Genomic DNA, 25860 nt, shown 5'->3' with positions numbered 1-25860 from the left:
CTCCCTGAATCAAAATTCCGTTGCTCACATGAAGGTACAGTTTATTTTTTATTTGCCTGGTGGGAGTAGTGCGAATCAAGAACACGACATGACCTCCGTCTGTTTTTGACATTTGACAGCTTCTTCTGACATTTTGGTACTAAAGTCAAAAATTAAAGCTTCTCTCTGGTATTAGGATTTTTATTTTCTTTATTATAGGGCTTGAATTACGATTGTTATGATTATATGGTAGTTTTCCCCATTAAAAATAAAATTACAAATGACCTACATGCCAGTAAAACACACTTTGACGTACGTCACTAGCTCTGCGTTACTTAAATAGCATTTGTTAAAGTGAGATAAATAGCGTGACCAACCTTACGCAAAGACGTAGCGAGAGAGCAACAAGTGCGTTTTTCGAAGTTTAATTGATCCACACGCAAAAAATAAAAAATCGGACTTTATATGTACAGGGTGCTGCATTTTGTATGTCCGTATACGGAATCTCCGAAACTAAGAGGTTTAGCCAAAAACGAGTAATACATTCTGGGGCTCATTTTTTGAGAAAATAATATTGGTTAAAACCGCATCCCGCTATCGTCTTTTGTTTTCGACTTACAGACAAAAGTTGACATTTTGGCGAAATCTAAAAAAAATTATATCTTTGTTATTATAGAAGATATGGATTTGGAATAAAGACATTATACAGGCACTTTTTTACGAGGAATTTAATAATGTAGCTAACAATTTTTTTTCAGTTATTAGTTTAGCCGTAATAAGATAAACTTGTATTTTTTTAAATGGAAATCATAGGCGGCTATAGAAATTTTGAAAAGCTTATTTTTTTCTGCTCTTTTCTGATCAAAATATATTTTTATAACTATACTTAAAAAGTGAAATACATATTTTGTGTGATAATAGTTGGCCATGGAAAAACTATTTTACTCCAAATGTGTAAATAGTAATCAATAAGAGTTTTGTGAACTGTAAAATCGATGAAAAAATATATAAAATTATGAAGATTTAAAAAATACCATACGGTAGAAGCATTGAACAAATATCCGAGCGCCTCAGAACATATTTTTATAAAATCCAAAAATATGAAAAACAAATGTGTCAACAGTCAACACAATTAGAAAAAACATTGTTTGATGATCTAATGGAGGTAGGATAACGTTTCACATAGACGGAATTTGGGTATTTGAATAGCCATATCGTCATTTTTGTGTCATAAAATATATTTTATTGAAGAATTAAAGCGGCTTTTTTTACAACACTCTATGTATCACTAGAATTTGCAATGATAATGTTAGCTTGTTTAAAAACAAAGAAATGTTATTAGTCGCCAATAAGTTTATTTACAATTTATTTTGCATCTTTTCCATTACTAAGTACTTAGAAAACTCTTTCATTAGTGACACTGGTTGAATATAATATAGTTTAAATCCTTTTGGTTGAAGATGCAACATTTTTTCATGGCCAACTGCGAACAAAAATCAAAGATAATTTTTTGCTAAAAATGTATTATAATAATTTGTTACAAATATATATTTTTTAGATAAGAAAAAAACAAGCTTTTTAAAAATAACATAGCCATCTATGATTCCCATTAAAAAAAATACAAGTTTATTTTATTACGGCTAAACAAACAACTGAAAAAAATTGTTAACTACATTATTAAATTCTACGTAAAAAAGTGCCTGTATAATGTCTTTATTTCAAATCTGTGTCTTCTATAATAACGAAGATATGAATTTTTTTAGATTTCGCTAAAATGTCAATTTTTGTCTATAAGTCGAAAACAAAAGACGATAGCGGGATGCGGTTTTAACCAATATTATTTTCTCAAAAAATGAGCCCCAGAATGTATTACTCGTTTTTGGCTAAACCTCTTAGTTTCGGAGATTCCCTATTCGGACATCCAAAATGCAGCACCGTGTACAGTTTTATTTTCATTTTCACTTTTAAAAGCGCACAAATAATAGTTATTTATTGTAAGAGTGAGTTAGGTAGCGTTTTATCCACACAAGGATGTTTAACCGCGAGAACGTCAGTTCGAGCGGTTAATTTTCTTAAGTAGATAAAACGCGACTAACACACGACTGCAATATAACGTTTTATCCACAATCACAGGCCCAAATTATTCCAAACTTAATTAAAAATTAAACCGACATTTAAACGTCACGCCAAATGTGCTTTCGGTTAAACGTAGTAAGCTGTTAGGCGGTGCGCTGGTTACTAACAGTGGAATAAAGTTACTTTAATGGATAAAGTGGTACTTTACACGCATCTAAAGTGTCTTCGTTTTAGTGTTTTTCAAAACCTCTTCAAAATACAATAAATTATTTTTACTCACAGCTACAGGTACAAAAACATTGTATTACTTATTAAACATACCATTACTACAAGGTAAATGCGCCAGTGGTCGCACAGCTGACTTAAAGCGTTTTTAAAGCGGGTAATATTTTACGCTGCATATTTAAATATTTTTGCTATTTCTTTAAATGAAATTTAAATGTTATAGGTGGACTACTAGAAGTGGTGGACATTAGATACATTTACCCCATATTCATTTATTCGATTCGAATTTAAGAAAATTATTGCTTTACTAAACATAACAAGTAATATTTAAAAATATTGAAACTAATATTTTGATTAACATTGTTTTTTAAATCACTTCGACAAATAATAATTTGCATTTAGTAATTGGACAATAAAATATTTTGACACTTCAACGCAGAGAATATGAAACAATTCCATAATAGGTTACGTAGTAATTATATTAATAAAAAATCCTGAAAACTAACAGTAAATACGAGTATAAAGAATAAAATAATATAGGAACGCTTACATTTAAAATATTCAAATATGAAATTACCAACAATGCTGAAAAGCGAAAGAAAGATCTTATAATTTTACACAGTGATGGAAATTTGTATTTATCGTTAACAATACCATTTCACTTTTAAAGTAACTCCTTGAAGAGTTATAGTTTACAAACCATGACATTCAGCTGAGCCTCAAGGATAATTCTCTCTAAATATCCCGAGTTACTCACCTTTAAGCTTATTTAAAATATTAGTTTGTTTGTGCTTTCTAGAATATAATTAATTTTTAACAATGCATTATTTAATTACTTCTAAATATTTAATAAATTAAGTGCTTTGACACTAAAAATCAATCATCTAGATTGTAGACTAATAAGGGTGGGTTTATCGAGGATGAATTAAATACTTCATTGAATTAAATTTAATTCGTTACGTGATTGGTTGAATTTTGATGAACAACCAATCAGATTTCCGAATTTTAAAGTTAATCGCGATTAACTTAATCTTTACAATTATTGGAAGGTAATGTAATTATAGTCATCACCAGGAATATTTGAGATTGACGTATGCAAAGCTTTATTGAGGATTAAGCAGCCTTGCGGTCGGCCGTAATAATTTTTCACTGCTGGTGGTACTACCCTGAAGATTTACAAAAGAGCCGTATTCAGGAATTTTCGTGGTAGGCTTTTAATTTATTACAGGCAAAGATTTGGGAGTTTATATATTAATTTAATGTTAAAGTGTTAAAGTAATGCAGATTTGTAAAGAAACAATCTCAAAATATAGCTGAATATTAAATTTTTTTGTTTTTGTTTGATGAAAGCCCAAAAACAAACTTCTGTTACGGACCATCTCTTCCTACAAACCTTTGAAACGTGCCTGTCCTAAGAAATGCAAATTTGTTTATTGCATCTCTACTGCAAATCCCATTAATCACCGTGGGGGGTAATCGTCTTATTCTATAATGAGTCTCAAATATTGTTGGTACCAACTATATCTACAAAAATATCAACATTCTTATGTACATAGTTCTCTACATTTGCAGAGAAATATTTTACACAAAACGAAATAATTCAATAAAAATATTAAAAAAACAAACACATTTCTCTTTTTAGTTAAAGCAATTAATAAAACACAAAGGCAATTTCTGTATCTTATTATTGAGGAATTGGGATCCATGCATTTTAGCCCAAATTTTGTTTTTTTCCACGTTGACACTTTGGGATTGATAAACTAATTTGATGGCCTAATGAGGCATTCTATCCGTAACAGTATAATAACATCAAACAATCAACTAACAAGTACAAAGACCTGTACTTCGATGTAAACGGTGCTTTATTATTGAATCCTAACTGCATACACACAAGTTATTCTTAGACTTGAGAAAATAAATCAGAAAATTACCTGTACGTCTTTCGGGACTTCTTTTAAATTAAATGGATCATTAATCCAATGATAATTGCACTGTATTATTTGTTGGTAGTCTGTAGGCTTCAAATCTGCAGAAAACATAACGAGCAAGTTTCATACTTTATGAACTTAACACCTACATGAATAATAATTACTACAAATGTAAGAGTATAAGTAAAGTGTAGTAAGTATAATTACGCATTGTACATAGTGTGTTCCAAGTTTTAGGGCCGGCGCAAAAATAAATATTTCTAATTAATTAAAAAAAAAATTGATAGTGTAAACGACAGAGAACTAAATACACCTTAATTTGATATTGTACAAAATTTTTAACGTTTAGTAAAATCGTTTTTCTAAGACCTACTAAAAATTTTATGACACATTATAAGAGATTAACCAAACAATGGCTTGAATTTGTAACCCTCCATAAATGGCACGTTCCTTTGCAAATGTTGCTGCACCCACTAGAATAAAACAGGGCCGTATTTAAAACTAAAGTAGTGGTAGAGTTTTACCAAGCTATTATTAAAAAAAATCAGCTTTATTTAATAATAGCTTGTTAATAACCACCTGGCTTTTTTAAAATTTCTTAAAATACTTGACTTAATAACCACTATATCAAAAACTATTAAAACATTTTAAGTATTTTAGTCAAAAAGAAAGTAGTAAGTAATCCGGCCCTGTTTCCTTGGTTTCTGGGTCCGGATGGGTTCCACTAATTTATGATTTGTTTACCCTCTGGTTTATTCTTAACAATACCGCATTTAACTTAAAAGTAATAAAATTTTTAGAAGGTCTTAGGAAAACGATTTTACTATATGGCAGTATGACCTTATAAATTAAATTTGGAGACCATAAATTTCAATTAACTGGAATATTTTCTACATGATAAAATTCTTTGATTTTTTTCTGTAATATTTATGAAAATGGAACAATGATAAAGTTGATAGATTTGGAATAATTAACATTTTAATATTGAAAATCTGAAGCTTGGAATTATTTATGGGGAAGGTTGCGGTAATTGGTGATCAGGTCAGAATTTCTTGACAAAAGAAAAGGATCCGTAATGACATTTATGACGTACTCGGGTTATATTGTCAATGCATTAGCAGCGCATCATCCCAAACTTGGCCATAAATTACCAGAATTCCCCAATTTTCAATATTAAAATGTTAATTACTCAAAATCCATCTTAAATTATTATCAAAATCTATTTTACATTATTCAATTTTCACAGTTATCATTAGAAAAAAATAAATAAATTTTATCATGTAGAAAAGATTCCAATTAATTTTTTTTCCAAATTTGGTTTTTAGGGTCTTACTGACATATGCTAAAAATTTTAAACAATATGAAAGCATCAAATTGAAGTCTATATAATCCCATATCGTTTGCACTGGCAATTATTGTTTTAATCAATTAGAAATATTTATTTTTGCGCCGGCCCTAAAACTTGGGATACCCTATATTATACTAAGGATAAGAAAACAGGCAACGTAAATATATTCTAAAACAGAAATTTTACTTATTATGTACTATCAAACTAAATAACGCATATCTATATCTTTTTATTTCATAAAAAATCTGGTACGACTTTCCTTATCCAACTTATTTGGAAAACATCATTACGACAATAATGTGTTGGGAATCCGAGTAGCAAACCTAACGTTTGCGTTAGTGCCCCTGCCAGATTACACGCAAAATAGATCATAGTTGTCGCATGTTCGAGTTTGGAGTGCAATTTTTTTTTTTAGTTCGGTACTCATTATTATTTTTATTTTATCACATTTTCTGTTTAATAAGGTATATTTCATGATTCTAAATAATTTTTATCCCCATGATTTTATTGTATCTTTAACCGTATAATTTCGCGGCCGCTTACGGCCGATTTTTGGTCTTTGCGACCGAACGGTGTGACTGATTTTTACCAATTGTTTCGTGCTGCGTCCCCTTCCTACAAGTAACTTAGATACCAAATTTCAAGTTTCTATCGCTTATCGTTTTCGAGATATGCTGTTTATTCTTACTTAAGGAAAGTAAAAATATGTGTATTCACGTAAGTTAGTAATATCAGAAATATAAACTGAAAGTAAATTTCAAAACAAGACAATTTTCAGAAAACTATACATTACAAATTCATTGACAAAGTTTCTTATTGTATACAAGGTGAGTCTTAACTTATCCGCATAAACTTAGAGGGATCGGACGGTTATGTATGATCAATAATAAGTAAAAAAATAAAATAAAAATAAGTTAAATAAAACTTTTTTATTTTTGTCGAATATCAATAAAAAATACCACTTAACCCCACTAAAATAAAACTAAATCGATTCACTTAGCTATTGACACACATGACGTGAACAAAAGTAATGTGGGTATTGGTGTCGTCAGCGCAAGTTATCTAAAATGTAAAGTCTAATAGTGTTTTAAACACGGTGTATCTCGGTAACTAATAATAATAAACTTTTATTAGATTTTTTTTTCACCATTAATTATTATTTGGCATAACTTATCATAACCTAAAATTATGCGTATAAGTTAAGACTCAGCCTGTATATGTATTAGATGTGACATACTTATATGAAATAAATGGTAAAGAGCAAAATTCTTTTGTAAGTCATTTTTCACAATCCAATTTAACACATCTCATACAAGTTATTTAACAATATGAGAAACACGTTAAAATTAGTAACAAATTTACCCAATTCAGTAATTCGGAAACGAGGTACTATGGGTACTTACTATGTGAAAATACAAATAATTATTTCACTTACTAAATAACCGCCTATTGATTTCCAATAACAGTGACAGTGTTACACCAAACCATTCATTAATAAAATATCAAATGACTTCAGTTTCCAAATTAATGAACACTAAAATAAAGCATTCATTCAGGAAAACTCGTTGGCAACGTGTTATTTTATTAGGTACCTGTGCAGATTATTAAACATTCTTTTGTTTATCCCAGCAATTTGTCTGAATAAAATTTATGATCCTGAAACGCATTCATTAATCCGAGAGAACAGATCTGTACTCGAGATAACAAGTGATAAAGAAAATATTTTAGGAGCGGAAGCAATTAATGACGTAACAACAACAATACCACCGTGATATTGAGTCACAAATATGTGATCAACTGATCACTGATCTGTAATTACAGTGGATCCCAATTTTCTAATCATATGACTCTATGTCGAACGTGAACGTAAACGCAAACACAGTAACACCGTAACGTATAATCAATCATTCTAAAGGAAATTATTACCATCGCCAATTAATAATCCAATTGAGCACCAAAATTACAGAAACAACCATCACTGATCCCCATGTTGTCTAAATGCCACACCACACGATAAACAATGACGCGAACATTACGAAAACATAAACAATCGTGTCGGCTTGATACGCACCGTGCGTATTTTAATCGAACGACCTTGCCAACATGTCTCATTAAAACCGAATTCGTGAAAATTATGAAACTTGTCCTTCGAATTCGAACGTATCCGAGAGAAAATCGAAACTTCGTTTGTTGTCCATATTGAGCAAGCAGTCGAAAAATTCGTCATTGACGTGTGTTACACAACGAGGATTCCCAGAAGACTGGATTATCCAAGAGTGGTACGGCGGGCGGTCGACTGCATAACCGAGAGCGCTGGTCATGGCACCGACGGAGAAGGCGTCGTCGCCGTCGTCACGAAAGATCGATGGCAACTGCTCCCCATTCATGGAGAGGGAAACCGCGCCACAGGGTCGAGTCCCTATCCTTGATACGTGAGTTCGCCGCGCCCTTGCGCTCTCGATGACGGTCAGCTGATACGACTGTGGATCAATAAACCTCCCTCCTCCTCCAAACACCATCTCATCTCCTCTCGGCCTACGACAACCGAAACTAGGTAGCGCCCCCGCAATCCTGGTTTTGGATCCTTTCCAAGTACAAGCTTCTGGAGACGATCGATGTCTGCGTGGATCTATATGGTGGTGATGGATACATCCTCTCCTTTGTAGAGGCCTTACCACACCCAAACGTAGAACATAAACCTTTGCTCAAAAAGTAAACAGGAGCAACCACTACTATACAGGATGCGCCAGAACTCGCGCCCCAGAGAAAAATGCCATATAAGGTAAGATACCAGGAACATGGAAAAAGTTATGAGGGTTTAAATTTTGCATTTTGACTTTATTTATTTCTGTTATAAAAATAATTTTCCAAGTTTTTTTGCTACAGGCTATTAGAAGAGGAAACAAGGAAGCTGTATCCTAAATTGTAATTTTGTTCGATGTTATTTGTTAATTGTAAAAAAACATATACAAGATCATCAGTATCATTAAATAGACACAAAAAAATGTCATATGTCAAAAAATAAATGTCAAAATTTTTTGACAGATAGAATTTTTTAAACATTTTTTCCATGTTCCTGGTATCTGACCTTACTTGAAAATTTTCTGGGGGCGCGAGTTCTGGCGCTCCCTGTATAACTCCTGTAATTGACTGGACAAGACTCTTCTAGCCACCTTTAAAGTGACCAAAGTCTATAAATTTTAATGTGGATGTGTCTAGAGCAATTTTAAATAAGTGAATTTTAAAAGTTTATTACGAGTGTGTCATTGTGGACAGTAAAAAAACTTAACGATCATGAATTTTCAAGAGAAATGTAATGTAATAATATTGTTTTAGAAAGTTTTAAAATACCAAAAATATCCATCAACCTTATGTATAGTTGGTGCTAACAATTCGGCAATATTTTAAAATTTCTGAATGCTTACAATAGAAAAAAACGTGTTTAAAGAATGTGAAAAAAAATTGGAATCTAGCGTATATCATTCCCATACCAAGAGGATCCAAATAAAAAGTACTAGAGTGTATCAAAACCTATTATTTTTTGTAAGGTAAGTATGTAACACTGCAACAGTGTATAAGATTTTTATAAAACAAAAAACTCATCATAAAACATTCTAAAGAAAATGACATCGGTAAACATACATAGGTGCACAGCTTATAATATAATTCTAAGAGTAGACAAGTAAAAAGTAGTAGTTGAAAGACATGAATATATGTATATTTAAAGAGAAAGATAATTGAAAAAAAAATGTTTTAAAACTACCCATTTATAATAAACTAAAATATGAGAGATCAAAATTTTAGTGTAAAATAGTGGAGTGTCAAAAAAGCGTAAACTGAGTGTATTTTTGATTTTAAAGCTATATTTCAAGACTTTTCTACTGTCATTCTGTCACTTTTCAGAATGTTTTTTTTTTATGAAATGGTGAAGCCTCGTGGCTCCAAATTTGTCAATAACACATATCATAACACATATTATTCTTTAATCCAAAAATCAAATGTTTGTGACCTATTTTACTTTAAAAAAACGCAGTATGTATCAATAGAAAAGTCCCTACGTTTAACCATACAATTTATTTTTTTAATTGCTGGTGGGGGTAATGTAAATCTAGAACACGACATGACCTCCGTCTGTTTTTGACATTTGACAGCTTCTGAAATTTTGGTATTGAAGCCAAAAATTAAAGCTTCTCCCGGGCATTAGGATTTTTAATAGGACTTGAATTACGATTGTTACGATGATATAAAGGGTATAAATATTAGCCTCAAAACAGTTTTCTCCATTAAAAATGAAATTACAAATGACATACGTGACGGTAAGACACACTTTTGACGTACATCACTAGCTCTGCGTTACTTTAATCGCATTTGTTAGGTTAAGTGAGATAAATAGCTTCACCGAACTTACGCAAATACGTAGCAAAAGAGATAGTGATTTGGTACGTCTTTCTAATTATTAATTGATCCATACGCATATTTTTTTAGTATACTGAATTGGTAACTAGCGTTTACACAGTTACAAAGGAGTCCGGTAGATAAAATTTACCGGCCTAGGCCGGTAGTATAGTCTACTGCCGGTCGGTAGTCTACCTGCAGGACTCGTCTGTATAGTAAAATCGTTTTCCTAAAACCTACTAAAATTTTTATTACTTTTAAGTTAAATGCGGTATTGTTAAGAGTAAACCAGAGGGTAAACAAATCATAAATTAGTGGAACCCACCCGAACCCAGAAACCAAGGAAACAGGTCAGTTTTTAACAGGGCCGGATTACTTACTTTCTTTTTGACTAAAATACCTTAATGTTTTAATAGTTTTTGATGTAGTTGTTATTAAAGTCAAGTATTTTAAGAAATTTCAAAAAAGCCAGGTGGTATTAACAAGCTATTATTAAATAAAGCTATTTTTTTTTAATAATAGCTTGGTAAAACTCTACCACTACTTTAGTTTTAAATACGGCCCTGTTTTATTCTAGTGGGTGCAGCAACATTTGCAAAGGAACGTGCCATTTATGGAGGGTTACAAATTCAAGCCATTGTTTGGTTAATCTCTTATAATGTGTCATAAAATTTTTAGTAGGTCTTAGAAAAACGATTTTACTATAACTATGTAAATGCTAGTTAAATTTTTGTTTTCATAAATTTTTGTTTAATTTGAAAGTGATCGTTCAGTGTCCTGAAAAATCTTACACAATCTATGTAGTACCGGTAGCATTTTTGTGGCCTTGCCAAACATATAGGTCTCGCCTTACGGCTCGATCTGTAAAGTATTGGCGCGTCCATAAAAATGTTGCTACCGGTCTAATACCATAAATAGCTATTGTTCTACCACCAAGTCACCAAAATTAAATGTACATATGACTTGTGTAAATGTCATAACACCGTTCTTTTTTCACTGCTTATGTTCATTAAAATCAAAAACCTTACTAATTAGTGTAATTAGTCATAAAAAGAGATTTAAAAATACTACTTACTTACTACCAAAACGAGTAGGTAACAATTAAAATCACTTGTAGTAGTTGTAGTGTTTATAATTGTAGGTATACACACCTAATTTCACTATCTACGAAAAATGCAATGTACTTTACTACTAGTGTTTTTTTTTTATATGACACAAACAAAACCTCTCTTTAAACTGTGGCAAATATCAAAAACATTCCCTTATACTAAAAACCAGTACTTAGCATGTCGGTTTTGAATTCGCATTTACTGAAATACTTCAAAAGTGAATTCATTTAGGTGTATAGGAAATGACAGTAACTATAGCAAAGTTCAGTACCTATAATTTATGTACCTTTTTAAGAAAAAATTCACTGCGATAAAGTAACATGCAATTAGGATAGAACTGTAACGATTATATCATCTCTTCATATCCTGTTAAGGCGATCTGCTACTTTCAAGGAAATAAAGTAAAAGCTCATTTTCAATCATCTCTAACCTAATCATTAACTTCTTGCTTCGGATCAAGCTATCTAAGTGTAGACCATACTAAAAGTTCACTTCCTACTTTTCCTCTCAAAATATATGAATTTCAACATTATTTAAGGTTAGTATCTAGGTATAATAAAAAAAAAATTGTTTCAAAAAAATGCAACAATGAAGTGTTTCAATCATCGCCCTACATTCCAAATTCGGATTTTAGATTTTTATCGTGATGGATGACATTCATTGACGCCAAATAAAATAATCACTCACAAATTCAGTTTTCTTATCGTACGGCACAAATCTACAAAATTCATTTTAACAGGCGTAAAATATGGTTTATAATTAGCCAACCATTTGAATTTATTTAAATATAAATAGGAAAGCAATTATGTTTTTGTGTAGGTCCTCACAAAAGAACTGCGACCTTGACGAGATACAGAGATACATGGTCGTCAATTTTAGAACATTTTGAAATATTTTTCGAGCAAAAAGTTACTTACATTAGAACGGAGACAAGGCGGACACGAAGTAGATTCTGTATATCTTCCGGAAATTAATAATAAATGACAATAAGTTATTGTTGTTGGATTTACTAACTAGTTAATTTGAACTTTGTTACGGTTTTGGACTTGTAACTTTTCTGTGCGTCATTGTACATACTTATACTTATTCATTTGCATTTTCTCTGATGGTAAAAATACTATAATAAAACAGGAACCGTCAAGAAAAGAGCTCTTTATTAACCAATTTTTCTGAATATGTACATTCCAATTTAAATGCAATTGTATGTAGGTACAGCGTGATGATTTAGGACTGTTTAAGTTGGCAACAGATTTGAAAGTATTTTTGTTAATAATTTGTTACACTGCAACCGGATACCGTTTTGCTTGACAAATACTTGACGTACAACCCCTCAAGATTGCTAAATCGTTGTTAATCAAAAGCCTACTCCAATGGTTTCCTTTAAAAATTTAAGTCAGAATTGCCAACAGACTCATTGATTCTTGATCATTTTGTATATTAACAATTTTTGGATTTTTAAATGTAGAAACAAAAATTTAAGTGCCAAGTGCTAAGCATAAAAAAATAACAGACATAAAAACATATAAAGAGAACTAAGTTCTATTGTTGTGTGCATAAAGCTGAAATTATTAGACAAATGTTTTTATTAAATTGAATGCCATTACATTTTCTCTTAAATTATAGTGATAGAGCATAAACTTAATTTTCAATACTTATTTATATACGTAGATATAACACAAATTCTTTAAAATGATGTTCTGTGCGTAATTCTTGAAAGTTTCTTGGTGAATAGAAGATTTAGTGAGATATACAAAAAAAATTATATCAAGACACATAAGACCAGCCTTAACATAAAATATGTATTGTTCTTCGGATTTTGAGTATGTCAAGGTATCTGCTCACAGCCCACCTTAAAAATTTGCATATTTACTGATAATTAATTTGTGATTTTGGTGAAATGGTGGAACAGTCAAAAAAGTAGTGTCTTTGCGTCAAATAAACGTCTTACTGAGTAAAAATAAATTTAGTTCTTGGCGACGACGAATCTATTACCCAACACATGTGTTTATTTTTTTATATGACAGATTATGTGTTTGGAAATTTTTTATCCTTTTTAATAAAAAACCAGAAATCGTTACTTTCTATCCATAAATATGCCTCTCTTTAATAGATGTTAAATTTAAAAAGTGACAAATTTTTGTGATAACATAAAAAATGACACCATGTAATCTACAGTTGAAGTGTAACATATTAGATCTTGCCTCATCAGCGTCTTTAAAAATAATAATAAAATAACACAACAAAAGTAGCATTGAGCATTTCCACCACGTCACTGTCGACCCACGAATTACAACTATTCGGTGGTAACAAAATTATGAAACTCTATTTTTTGGAAAATTTTTAGAAAAAAGAATTTCTACTTAGCTTCTGTTTGTATTTGGATGAAGGTCACTTTTTGGTGTCGGAGGGTAGGAATTTGGCATAGATACGTCGAAGCAAAACGTAAATTCAGCAATATGGCATCTAAAACTGCGTCGCAAATAAAAATGTACCGGCTTGAGAATAACACTATGGTAAATTGATCGATTCGTTCTAACGCGCATCACACACTAAAGACAAGAAGAAAACAAAAAACAAAGCCGAAAAACTAACGCCAAAACGTAAAAATTTACCTGTTGTCAGAGCAGCACATCATCGCCTCCTCGTCACAGGCAACAGCCATGTTAAACGCAGACGCTCGTAAGAAAAACTCAACGCGTTAAGGTCGGCACCACCTCGTCGAAGTCGGTTTGTAGGTACCAGGAGGGTACGATGCACACAGCGACACCTCTCCGAATCTCCGTTTGTGTTTTTGCATTCGCACAACAAAAATATTTACGGACATAAATTAAGCAAGTTGCGCGGTGCGGCCTGTTGCCAGGCGGGCGCGTTTAGTACGTACACGGATTACCGAGCGGCCTTGACAACAGTTTTAAAAAAGCAATTGGGGGTCACCTTGGTGGTCGCCGTCGTCGTGGTCGTAGGGCAGCCGGTGGCCGTCTTCTCCATGGGTCGGCGAAGGCGGGCGGCTGGACGCGCGCCAGCCTCGACGGCCGGCTTACGCGCGACGTACGGCAACGTCTTCGGCGGCCGACCTGCTTCCTGGTGACGAGACCTGCAGATGTCGTGGGACTGGCCATGTTACGCAACACTTGGAGGCCCCGGCTAGGCGCGAGGAGGCCGCAATGCAGCCGCGCAAGCGCGATCCTCTGCCCAGCCTTGGCAATGAACTTGGCAGTGGAACAACGCCGGGGCGGCGGCGGCGGAGGGATCGCTCGGTCGATAAGTTTCGACGACTCACACTACCGCGACTTTCCACCGGAGGATCAACGATGGTTTGGTGCCGAGACGCACCCCCCGTGCAACGAGAAAGGCCTCAGATGGTAGAGGTACCGTAAAGCGGTGCATTCTTCAACGTCATTAATCCGAATTAGGTTCCCACTATCGACGGAGCACCAGCGATTCGAAATGTGTGTAGTATTATGATGCCGGTTTTATTGCGATTATAATTGCGAAGATTGTCTACTTTGAGTTTGATGGGCAAAAATATATCCGTACCTCAGAGCAAAACAGTATTAACCACCAAAATATGTACAGATTTTTCCGAGGAAAAATTAATGGAGCACTTTTAAAACTATTATTTTGTTTAAATGTGTTTTATATTCATAATATTCTACTTAGACTTCCTCAAAAATGTATCAAATGGAAATAAAAGGGCTTTATAACCTTCAGATAATTTACTAGCTGTTTAATTATGTACACAAAATCAAGTTTAAAAACTGGAGTTAATACTATTTTGCTCTGAGGTACAGATATTGAATATTATAAACACGGAACAACTCTTTTTCAAAAACAAAATTCTGTAAAAAAGATAGGGAAAATACATGATTCTAGAAATTTGGTACCTATATACTTTTTTGAAAATAAGTACCTACACCATACAATAATAATTTTAAAATAAATATACAGTTTGTTAAGAATTGATGACGACAGACTACGAAAATGACCAATTTACAGGCTGTCCTGAAAAATCGTCAATAGATTTCGAAAAGTGATTGTTTACGACCAAAAGTTTCTGTATGTTCGAAAATACTTTGTGATTAGTGAGTTAGAGTTAACACGTAACAACATAAAGAGTACTCTTACCAGTCACTACAGTGGCAGACACAGGATTTTCGACATCAAATTTATGTCAGTTCAAAAAAAGTCAATGTAACCCACACTTTATTGTCAATATGATTGACGTTTGAGACTAAAATTTGAATGTTTTTGTTGATTTTTTGCATCGATTTTCGGAAACAATAATGCCAGCATACGTGATTTTATATAGAGTATTTCACGAGTAATAATGAGCCTGACCAAATTTGAACTGCAGCCAGCAATACATTTGCATAGGCTTTATGGATTTTGATTATGAACTTTAAAATTTATAAAACATAGTTATCGCATGACTGACACAAGACAGAAAACACAATTTTTAAAGTTATTTGTCTTTCCACCGTTGGAAAACACTTTAGTAGTTCAAGCATTTTTGGAGCTCTTCTATTCGGGAAACATTGTACAAACGCTCAACGGCAGAAGCATTCATTTTTCTTCACATTTGCCATAAATCAGAATCAGATGTTTTCTCATCGTTTGAATGCATTTTGACTTTTTGGTAAATTTAATGTCAGTTGTGACTATGTGACAAATAAAATTATTGGAAGCAAAGCTATCGTGGATTTATAATCAAACAATACGATATCTAAAATATCCACGTTAACTTTGTAAATGGGGGTTGTATTTTCAATTCCGTTGGAACTCATTATTACTCGTGAAATACCTTGCATCAGTTCAATAAATTATTTTGATTTGTTGTTATTTTTTCTCTAGCTGTCAGCCTAAGGCCCGTTTGACATTTTTATGTCAGTCGAATGACAAATCGTCGAAAATTCCATGTGCGCTAGTGTAGTATATATAGGGTTGCTAAGCAGTTTTTGACTTCAGCCGGTGCACGGTTGACTAAAACCTTGTTCATCATGAAATCGGTGCGACTTGCGTTTTATGCGCAAACGTCAGAAAAATGACGCTTTTATGACTAAATGACACAAGTAAAAGTTTTACCTTTCAGACATAGGGTAAAAACACTGTTTCTTCGCCTAAGCGTTTTTCACTTTTACCTGACATTTACTATGACATTTACCAATGTTGACTCTTTCGCTGCTTCAGCATTTTCTGGAAATTTAGGTACAGTGCAGATTATTAGCATTCGACATTTCGCACTATAACTACACTAGTTATTGTAGTTATTCAGTCACTAGTTAAATCAATCAGCACTTTCAAAAATTCCGAAACTGACGCGTGACGTTTGTTTATAATAATTATTTCATTGTATAGATACATTTTTTTAACAGTTTTTCCATGTTTCTGGTATCTTACCTTATATGGCATTTTTCTCTGATGAGGCACGTTTTTTGGTGCACCCTGTATTAATGAGAATTTGTTGAAATTATAACTTTCTTTTTCCATTTGTACTAAAAATTTAAAAACGGGCAAAACTTTCTTTTCAACCTAATATTATCACTTTATTTATTTATAAGGTCTCAGAAAGTGCAAATTAAAAGTGAAAAGTTATGTATCAAATTTTGTAATCTTTTGCGCAAATGACAATCAGTTTCATTTCCATTAGACTGAGGCATTATGAATGCCATTTTCGTGCTCACCATGTCATGCAAAAACTCATTATTTTGAAAGAATCATTTAACACCCGTTACATATAAACAACAAAGTTTACATATTCGTTTAGTTTCATTTATTCTAACATTTTGTATTAATAGCATCCTCGATAGCATCTGATTCTGCAGCCTCGAAATCAATACCGCAACCTTAACATTTATTATCTATTGCTATTACCAAAACAACATGTTTTATGAAGTTGTTCACAATTATTGTTTTAAACAATGCGAGTCATGTGTATGAATTTAAACGATAACAAAATGTTTCTGTTATTATAGGAGTAATAATGCCTACAAAATTCCATTCGCATCGAATTCTTTGCGCTTGTCCAATGTGAAGTTTTGCTGGAAAATATTCTAAAAATAAGTGAAAAGTAATGTATGTACGAGTTTAACATTTTTCATCTGGGCTCAACTACAACTTTTCAAAAAGAAAAATAAGTTAATGATTGTCGTAGATGAACAAATAACGCAACAGTCAAACATAAGTTACTACTAATACCGACACTATGTAGGTAGGTAGACATATACAAGGTGATTCTTTTAGGGCCTACATTAGAAACTTTTTAACTTCTAATGCAGATAGGAATTTGAAATTTTGTACACAACCCAAATCAACCAGTCTGAGTTCAACTAAATTATTTTCAAAATGGGTGAACTTCCGGAACTACGAGCAATTGGCGCCAACTTTGAAATTTTAAATGGTACCCACTTATTTTTATTGCATTTTTGAATTCTCCTCTTTAAACTAAGTAAAATGTACCTAGTTGTTAGTACTTATCTATCATAGTTTTTGACATATGTCAATTTTTTGGTCAAAATTTTCACTTGCAGGGATTCATTCAAAACATCACAGCTCTTGTACCCTTTGCGATAAGTGAATATTTTTTGTTGCATTCGAAAACCAAAGGTTCGAAAAATTTTCTAGAATTTTCAAAATTGTCGACTGTCAAATTGCAAGGCTAGTATGATTTTTTGAAAATGATCATTAACAAACAGCTTTAACTCAGTTTTTTCAAATGAAATGACTATTTTCTCAACGGCAATCAAAACTACATCAATTTGTAGAAGGACTTTTATCAACATGTCCTATACCTATCTCTTACAGTTTTTGAAATAATCACAAAAAACATGTTAATGTTTTTATTTTTATAGTTAATCACGTAGGCTTTGGAAAAATACAATAAGATATACCATAATTAATGCAAATGTTTGATATGTTTACCATTTTCAAACAGTCCAAAACTCGATGGTGAACTGATTTGAGTAGCTTCCATTAGTTTATTTGGTTGAAGATTATTAAATACCGCCTCAATCCTTGCCTCAATTCTTCATAATTCCGGATGGGTGTTGTGTAGACTAATAAATCTTTAGTTCGTCTTGATCATTTTCCAAAGCCTACGTGATTTACTATAAAAATAAAAAAGAAAAACACGTTTTTCGTGATTATTTCAGAAACTGTAACAGGTGGGTATAGGACATGTTGATAAAAGTCCTTCTACAATTCGATGTACCTTCGATTGCCGTTGAGAAAATGGGGTCATTTTATTTAAAAAAAACTGAATTATAGCTGTTTGTTAAATATCATTTTCAAAAAATCAAATAAGCTTTGCAATTTGACAGTTGACAATTTTGAAAATTTTAGGAAACTCTTCGAACCTTTGGTTATCAAATGCAAGAAAAATTATTTACTTATTGCAAACGGTTCAAGAGCTGTGATGGTTTTAATAAACCTCTGCAAATAAAAATTTTGATCAAAAAATTGACGTATGTCAAAAACTATGACAGATAAGTACTAATAACTAGGTACATTTTACTCAGTTTAAAGAGGAGAATTCAAAAATGCAATAAAAATAATTGGTTACCATTTAAAATTTCAAAGTTGGCGCCAATTACTCGTAGTTCCGGAAGTTCAGCCATTTTGAAAATAATTTAGTTGAACTCAGACTGGTTGATTTGGGTTGTGTACAAAATTTCAAATTTCTATCTGCATTAGAAGTTAAAAAGTTTCTAATATAGGTCCTAAAAGAATCACCTTGTACACTATAATACAGAGTAAATAAAAATAATAGAACTAAGCGGTTTTTTTAATCAATTGCCTTCAAAACATAATAAAAATTAAAGTGCTATAAAAAGAATGAAATTGTGTTTTGAGTTATGCGATTTTTTTTGTCAAAATGCTAACTAATATAAAAAGTTAATTTATTTTTAACAAAAATCAAATTAAATGTAGATACTCGTAATCCTTGGATAATAGCTTTTATTAAAAAAAGTTTTATGTAGTGTATTGCCACCATATAAAAAAATTAAAATTTTGCAGAACTCAAAAATAATAGCTATTTATGTATGAAGTACGCAAAATAGGGTTTTAGGGGAAGAATCGTAATTAATGACGAGGCGACGTAGGAGCTGTTTACGAGAGCCTATACAAAAAAAAAGTGTAAAAAAATTGTATTCTTGACAAAACGTCAATTAATATACTTTACCATTTTGTCAGTTCGTTATTTCAAAAAATAGATAGTTTAAGCAAAAAACGTTTGGTTCCATACCTTTTTAAAGTATTTGAGATTAAGTATACCAAATAATACCTAACTAATAGTGAAAAGAAATTCTAAAAAAAATATCCTTAGTTACTGAGATATACCATGTTAATAAGGCTTTAAAATTTTAGATAATTTGCGCTCATGACACCAATGCCGACATCATAGTATTTGTTCACGCTATGCCTGTCAATAGGTAAGTAAATTGGTTTTCTTTATTTTGGTGGGGTTAAGTGGTATTTTTTAATGATATTCGACAAAAATAAAAAAGTTTTATTTGACTTATTTTTATATATTTTTTTTATTTATTAGTGATCATAACCTTTCATTCCCTAAGTTTATTCGTATATGTTAAGACACCCTGTACAACTAAAAGAAATGCTGTAATAAATCGTTTAAAATATTGAGCATACACATATCCACTCTTTCAGCAAATGTTAATCACATCCAAGCTACCACGAGAATGAATAATAATGTATTGTATTATAAAATTGAACCCATTACGACCACGTATGTGGTGTATACCTTCATTTAACTCCATTCGTGTACATGCATGTTTAACTATAATAAAATATTAGGCTGTTGCGTGAAATGGTGGATAATAATTGTTTCAATATGGTATCTCTTGGGTCTTGTAAAGTTAATAACTTCACTCAACACAAGTAATAGATAAGATTCACTGCTATATTCAGATAAGACGTAAACGTTGTACGTAAAGTGCACATGTCAAAATGCATAAAAATTTAAAAACAAATAAAATAAAATCCATCTATATTATCATTAAGCCCATTTACAATTTAAGTGATAACTTGTCTATAGATACATTTCAAAGAGCAAAAAAATTAGACCTTCTCAAATACTAAATGGACATCATAAATGAGCGTAAATTTCATCCTTGTAACTTAATCTTAAATTTTGATGCACCTTCAGTAGATGATCGCGAGTAGTTTTTTTTATTAATTGGACTATTTTCTTTGCGAAAAAGTGCTGTTTTTGGTTAAGTTTAACTACAGATATCTAACATATTATAAGTAGAAGATACGACTTTGATTTTTTTTTATATGTTAATATTGACATCTTTTACTAATCAAATACCAAATTTTATTAATGAAATAAAATAATGAATAAATAACTGAGATAAAAAATGGTGAAGTTTCTTTGTTTTGGACACTTCATATCGAGTTAATCTTGAGAACCACAATACATAGGTAAAGGGCACTTGAACCACATGAAAACTCAAAAAAATATCTATTTAAAATCATTATTTCAGGAAAAGATTGGCTAAAAAATTGACTTTTAAAAAAAGCATTCAACATATGTCAATGGCAGTTGATGTAAGTTGGTTGTAAGGTATTTAAAATAATTGTAATTTTATTACCGCTAAATTATCTTAAACACTCACTTGCACAAATTTCTTTTCTTCCGACCGGCAAAGAATTATGTTGTAAAATTTGAAATAGCCAACAAAACGTTTGTAGCCTGATAACAACAATACACTCCTTTTTACTTTCAATTATTAATTCACCACAGTAATTCACAGTAATTAAATTAATTTTACTGCGGATGTTATGATTTTATCATGTCGAGTATATTTTTCGCCTCTGCAGCAATAAAATATTTGCAAAATGTTGCACTTATTTATGGTGCTAAATTTATAAAATCGTTCCATCTAAGATAATAAAGTAGCAAGTTTTAAAGCCAAAGTTGGTCGAAGGGCACTCATCTATGAAATTTCCAAGAGCAGTTGCAAGAGTTTAATTACACCGTAACCAACAATGGAATCTTCATGAGTACATGCCTAATAAAACTAATTAAGAAATCGTTCATCTTAGCGTGATTAGTGATTACTGTGCAGGTTGTGGCAGACAATAAAATTACATTCACAGTATCTTAAATTAATTACTGTCACTACTGTATTGTTAAACAAACAAAGCTAGAGTAATATATCTACTGAACTTACAGAATGTGTTAAACGTTTTTTTTTTCTTTTTTTTAACTTTATCCTTATGAAATATCACTGATAATCAGTACTAAAATGATTTACAGACATAACAAGGTTTTTTATGTTATTATTAATAGTATCGGCAATCTTTTAACACATAATGGCAGTATCGAGTAACAAAAGTGGAAATAAATTAGACAACGCCGTTAACGAAAATTTATAGCAAGAGAGAGTGCTGTAACGAGTAACTAAACTTTAATTAAAGCATGTTTCTCATCAAAATTTATTATATGTATATTTTTTTTTATTATTAAAAGACAATATCATTCCGTTAACTTTTTATATTTCCTAAACATACCCTCTAAAAATCACAACGTTTTATTGTTACTAATAAATATAGCATTTTTCAAAAGTCATTGAAAAAAACAAAATTTTTATACTTACATCAGCTCTGGCAATTCAAAAATTCTCTTATCTCATGCTTACCATCTCATGAAATAGTAAGAATCATCAATTTCTTAAATTAAAGTAAAAAAAAAACTCGTGAGAAAATGCGAAATAACAATAAAACATAAGAAATTTTTATTTCCTGGAGTTTCATCTTTTTTATAGATAAAAATTGTACATATTAACTCTTCAGACTTTCAACCCTTCAAGACCTTAAATGTTCACTTAAATGTCCATTATCAATTACAAAGGTCATGCTCTATATACAAAATTCAGCCTTCAAACAAGATAAACAGTCCTGAAAGCCTCCACCTCCTACTACAGGACATTTGTATCCTACAACACTATTAATAGAAATAATCAATTCAGCTACCGACCTATATTTTTCAAACATTAATTAACGTGGATAAATACAAATCACATCACCTATCACATTGTTAACACCTCTATTACAAATACAAACAGGTAAAATCACGGAAAGAACGACATTTTACCCGCGCACTTCGAAAACACCCTTCTGCTTCACCTGCCATCAAGGATGGTAAGTTTCCATTCTGATGGCGCAAAGGTCAGAGGTCAACCAATTCCCTCTCCCTCTCTTTCCTGCTATAAAATGGGTCACGCAAATGCCCTAAAACTAAATCAAGTGTAGGTATTGCCTGCTGATTTTTAGAAGCGCATACATCACCGAGTCTGGTATGCAAATAATAAAAAGTGATCCTGCTCATAACTCGCAATATCACGAGGGTTAGCTTAGCAATAATTCTGGGATCAAAAGACTGAGTTTATTTATAAAAATTATGCAAAAAAATTAAATACCTACTATACAGAGTCAGTCACAGGAGAGTTACTTTAAAAATTAATTAGTTTGCAACGAAAATACCTTTAGCGTATGTAACTGGATATATTTTATTTGAATTAATTTAATGATCAATGTGAACTGGATGAAAACGAGTGAAGTTGTCAAAATGACAAGTAATTGTCTATTGCTTCAAGGACTTTAATCTCATTTTTTGGGCCAGTAGCAGTCCTCTGACGGAGTCTTTCATTGGGAGAACAATCTTGTCGTAACTTGGCTTCCAGTTTTCTAAATGTTTCAGGAACCGGATGCATTTGATTTGGATACCTCTCCAAGTACCGAGCTGCTGCCGCAGGAGCATTTTTCTTGCATTCTCCATGGATTAAGAGCATGCCCACTTTTCCGTTATTTGTGTAATAGTACATTATATTAACGAAAATTGACTGTTACTTTTTAAATGTCAAAATGAAAAGATATGCAAAGTATTCTTGGATTCAATTTTATGATTTTTAAAAAATGAGGAAGCTAGACGCCTATATGAATTGTATAATGGGTTGCTGCCCAAATTATTTTAGAAGTAACTCTCCTGTGACTGACCCTGTATTTAATAAAAAGAAAATATCATTTGAAATGTTTGATGCTCTATTCCAATATTTTCTCTAAAAAGTAGGCAATGTAAGTGAATAAATATTTTGTGTATGTACACGCCATAAAAAACAGTTTGTACTATAACTAAATGGTAACTTGGTTTTATTACACGTATCAAATAATAGAGGATTATTGCAAAGTATTTTCTGAAAAATGCATTTTAATAAAACACAAAGAACGGCATATTTTATGTACCCGCTAATTACAAGTGGTCAGGTTTGTCTCATTAACAAAAATAAATTCATCACAAGTTCGCCACTAAAATTCAATAGATCACAGTTCTCCTGGTTATAATAATTGCAAAATTATTGACATATAAAAGAGATTTTTAAATTTAAAGTAGCATCAGACAAGGATAAAACAATCCTTGATGTCATTCATTTCACAAATTCAATAAGAGTAATATTATTAACCGAAATAGAGGCTTCAGATAATATTAGAAACCTTATTTGATCAAGGTCGGGCCTATCATTAATAATAATCGGAATTTCTGAGAACCACTGGCTTCTGTTAAAAAAAAAAGAATGTTAAACGGAGGAAAGAACGCAAATATTTGTGTAGACGACGACAAACAATAATGGAAGGTGACAGCTCGATAACAAAAGTTGTTTGTTTTATACACTCACCTAACTCCATCGGATATAACCAGGAGTTTATGTCCAGGATCAAGTCCATCTTGAAGGATTCGCTCTCGCAATGTAATCTGCTCACTGAAATAGAAAAATTAATTAGAAAAAAATCGTTCCGTCGCAAATCGTAGGTATTTGTGAATAAAATCAGAAAAAACGCAGTCGGTGTGAATTATCGAGCGGAAATTTCAAGTGCATGGTCGCAATAATAACAACGACGGTCATATGACACAGTCGCCCACAGCATGCAGTTAATCAACAATCTTGACATTGAACTCATTACATCGCCGGATCTGATATGGAAGAAAATGATTTTATCCAGGTGGATAATGCCTGTAATGCCTATATTTTTTTAATAATGTCGATTATTAAACAAGACAATTTGTTACAAATCTGCTAGTTGTTCGGCGTAATGGACACCTTTTATGGATGTTACCTTGTATGTACTAAATGAGCACATGCTGCTAATGCAGGTCTTAAAAGCGTAAATTAAAAAAACTAAATAAGACAACCAACAGAGTCACCAAATAAATACACAGTATCTTTGTTAGGACACAGCATAAATTTAAAAATACATATATTAGGTAGAAATGAAAATACACACCCCACAACAATTATCGCATAACTTTGTTTCTCACGTATAATTATAGCAAATCAAGTAGCACATGGTCTGCAAACATTTCATATAAATAAAGTACATTTAATCTTTAAGAAGATTTCAACACTAGTTTGAAATGACAATTGATTTTTGCATTGCTTGTGATAATTTTTGTTGACTGTTCGGAAGACATTACAGAACCATCTCGTTTACCACGATACTTTACAGAAAATCAATCAATGATTATAACTCCTTATGTTGATATGTGCAATATGGATTTCATACAATTTCATTCTCGAAAAAAACAATACAAAAAATTAAATTAAAGTTCGAATTTTAATTGTTGGGGCGTGAATATTATTTGTGACATCTTCTAAATGTCCACATATAAAAAAGAAACCCCCAAAATATCTTAATCACATACCAAAATAATTCAGATTTATTTTCAATCTTAAAATTCGTTAATATTTTTCATCATACATATAGCTTATTTAAACTTGCATTTATAACTAGTGTCAGCACCTAAAACAAAAAAAGGATACTATCAGAACAGAATATTTTAAACTTCTTAATTTTTATAAGAAAATTTAAACAATACAATCTTTTGATTTGTGGCAAATTCTGTAATAAAACTAAGAAACACAACAGTTCATTACTTCATTCATTGCATTTACTTGTGAAGACATATTCATTTATAAGTAGAACTACACCGTAATCATAGTTCATGAATTAACGTAAAAACATCAAGAAAATGCAATTACGAAATCATGCGTCATACCTAGCATTCGCGGTCATGATCAATTTGCTTTTCCTTGACCATGGTGAAGAAAACGTATTATGTGCAATGTGTCTGTTTTATTTTCGTCTTTGTCTAATAAACAGTCACACATGCATGAGACCATATGTTATTTCTTTATGAATGTTTCTCAGACAGGTTGCTGTTGACTGAAAAAGAATTTTATCTTTAATCTTCTCATCCTCAAATCCTGACAATTGTTACCTACTTATATTGTTAAGTACAAAACAATAAAAAAAAATAGTTTCAATGTAGTTTACTTTTGTCTAATATACAGGAATGCTAAAAATGTTATCAATGTAAATTGATCACGGATTCTCCCTTAGGTATCTGCAGTGCAGAAGAAATAACAAATTTAATTACTATATCTTCAAAATTAATTACCTGAAGGCCACTTAAAATTAACCTTACTTGAAAATTGTTTTTTTCATTAATTCTAGCTGACAAATGAAAGACTTGAAAATGCCTATGGTATCTTAAAACACCTTGCGTGATGCCTCTAATATAATTAAGAATCTGATGCTAATAGAACTGTCGAATATGAAAACAAATGAATGATAGGTAATTTATGAATAATAATTAATAACCAAGCAACAAAAATGCAGGTAAATGTAACAATGATAAATCCCAAAAAATAATAAATTGAAAACATCAGTTCAGACTCTCAAAACAAATAAAATAACTAAACAAAAGTCAAAACAAAACAAT

At 31.6% G+C, this 25860-nt stretch overlaps 1 protein-coding gene across 5 annotated transcripts in view; it reads right to left on the bottom strand.

The window, feature by feature from the left end:
- LOC123010450 (DNA-directed RNA polymerases I, II, and III subunit RPABC3) overlaps positions 1-25860 on the bottom strand; it is a 66052-nt gene that overhangs the window by 23205 nt on the left and 16987 nt on the right. For 3 of the 5 annotated variants that reach the window (XM_044407349.1, XM_044407351.1, XM_044407350.1), the window contains exon 2: positions 23756-23839. In XM_044407349.1, the coding sequence (XP_044263284.1) occupies positions 23756-23839 (84 nt within the window). Of the gene's footprint in view, positions 1-7482; positions 8307-23755; positions 23840-25134; positions 25158-25860 lie in introns of those variants that run through there. The other 2 variants (XM_044407352.1, XR_006413102.1) reach the window with 2 other exon arrangements.

The sequence above is a fragment of the Tribolium madens genome, unplaced genomic scaffold, assembly GCF_015345945.1.
Source record: "Tribolium madens isolate multiple individuals breed KSU strain unplaced genomic scaffold, Tmad_KSU_1.1 Scaffold_91;HRSCAF=231;Tcas5.2_LG7, whole genome shotgun sequence".
Taxonomy (NCBI): Eukaryota; Metazoa; Arthropoda; class Insecta; order Coleoptera; family Tenebrionidae; genus Tribolium; species Tribolium madens.
The sequence above is the reverse complement of the archived record's forward strand: the minus strand, read 5'-3'. Positions and strand labels throughout refer to the sequence as shown.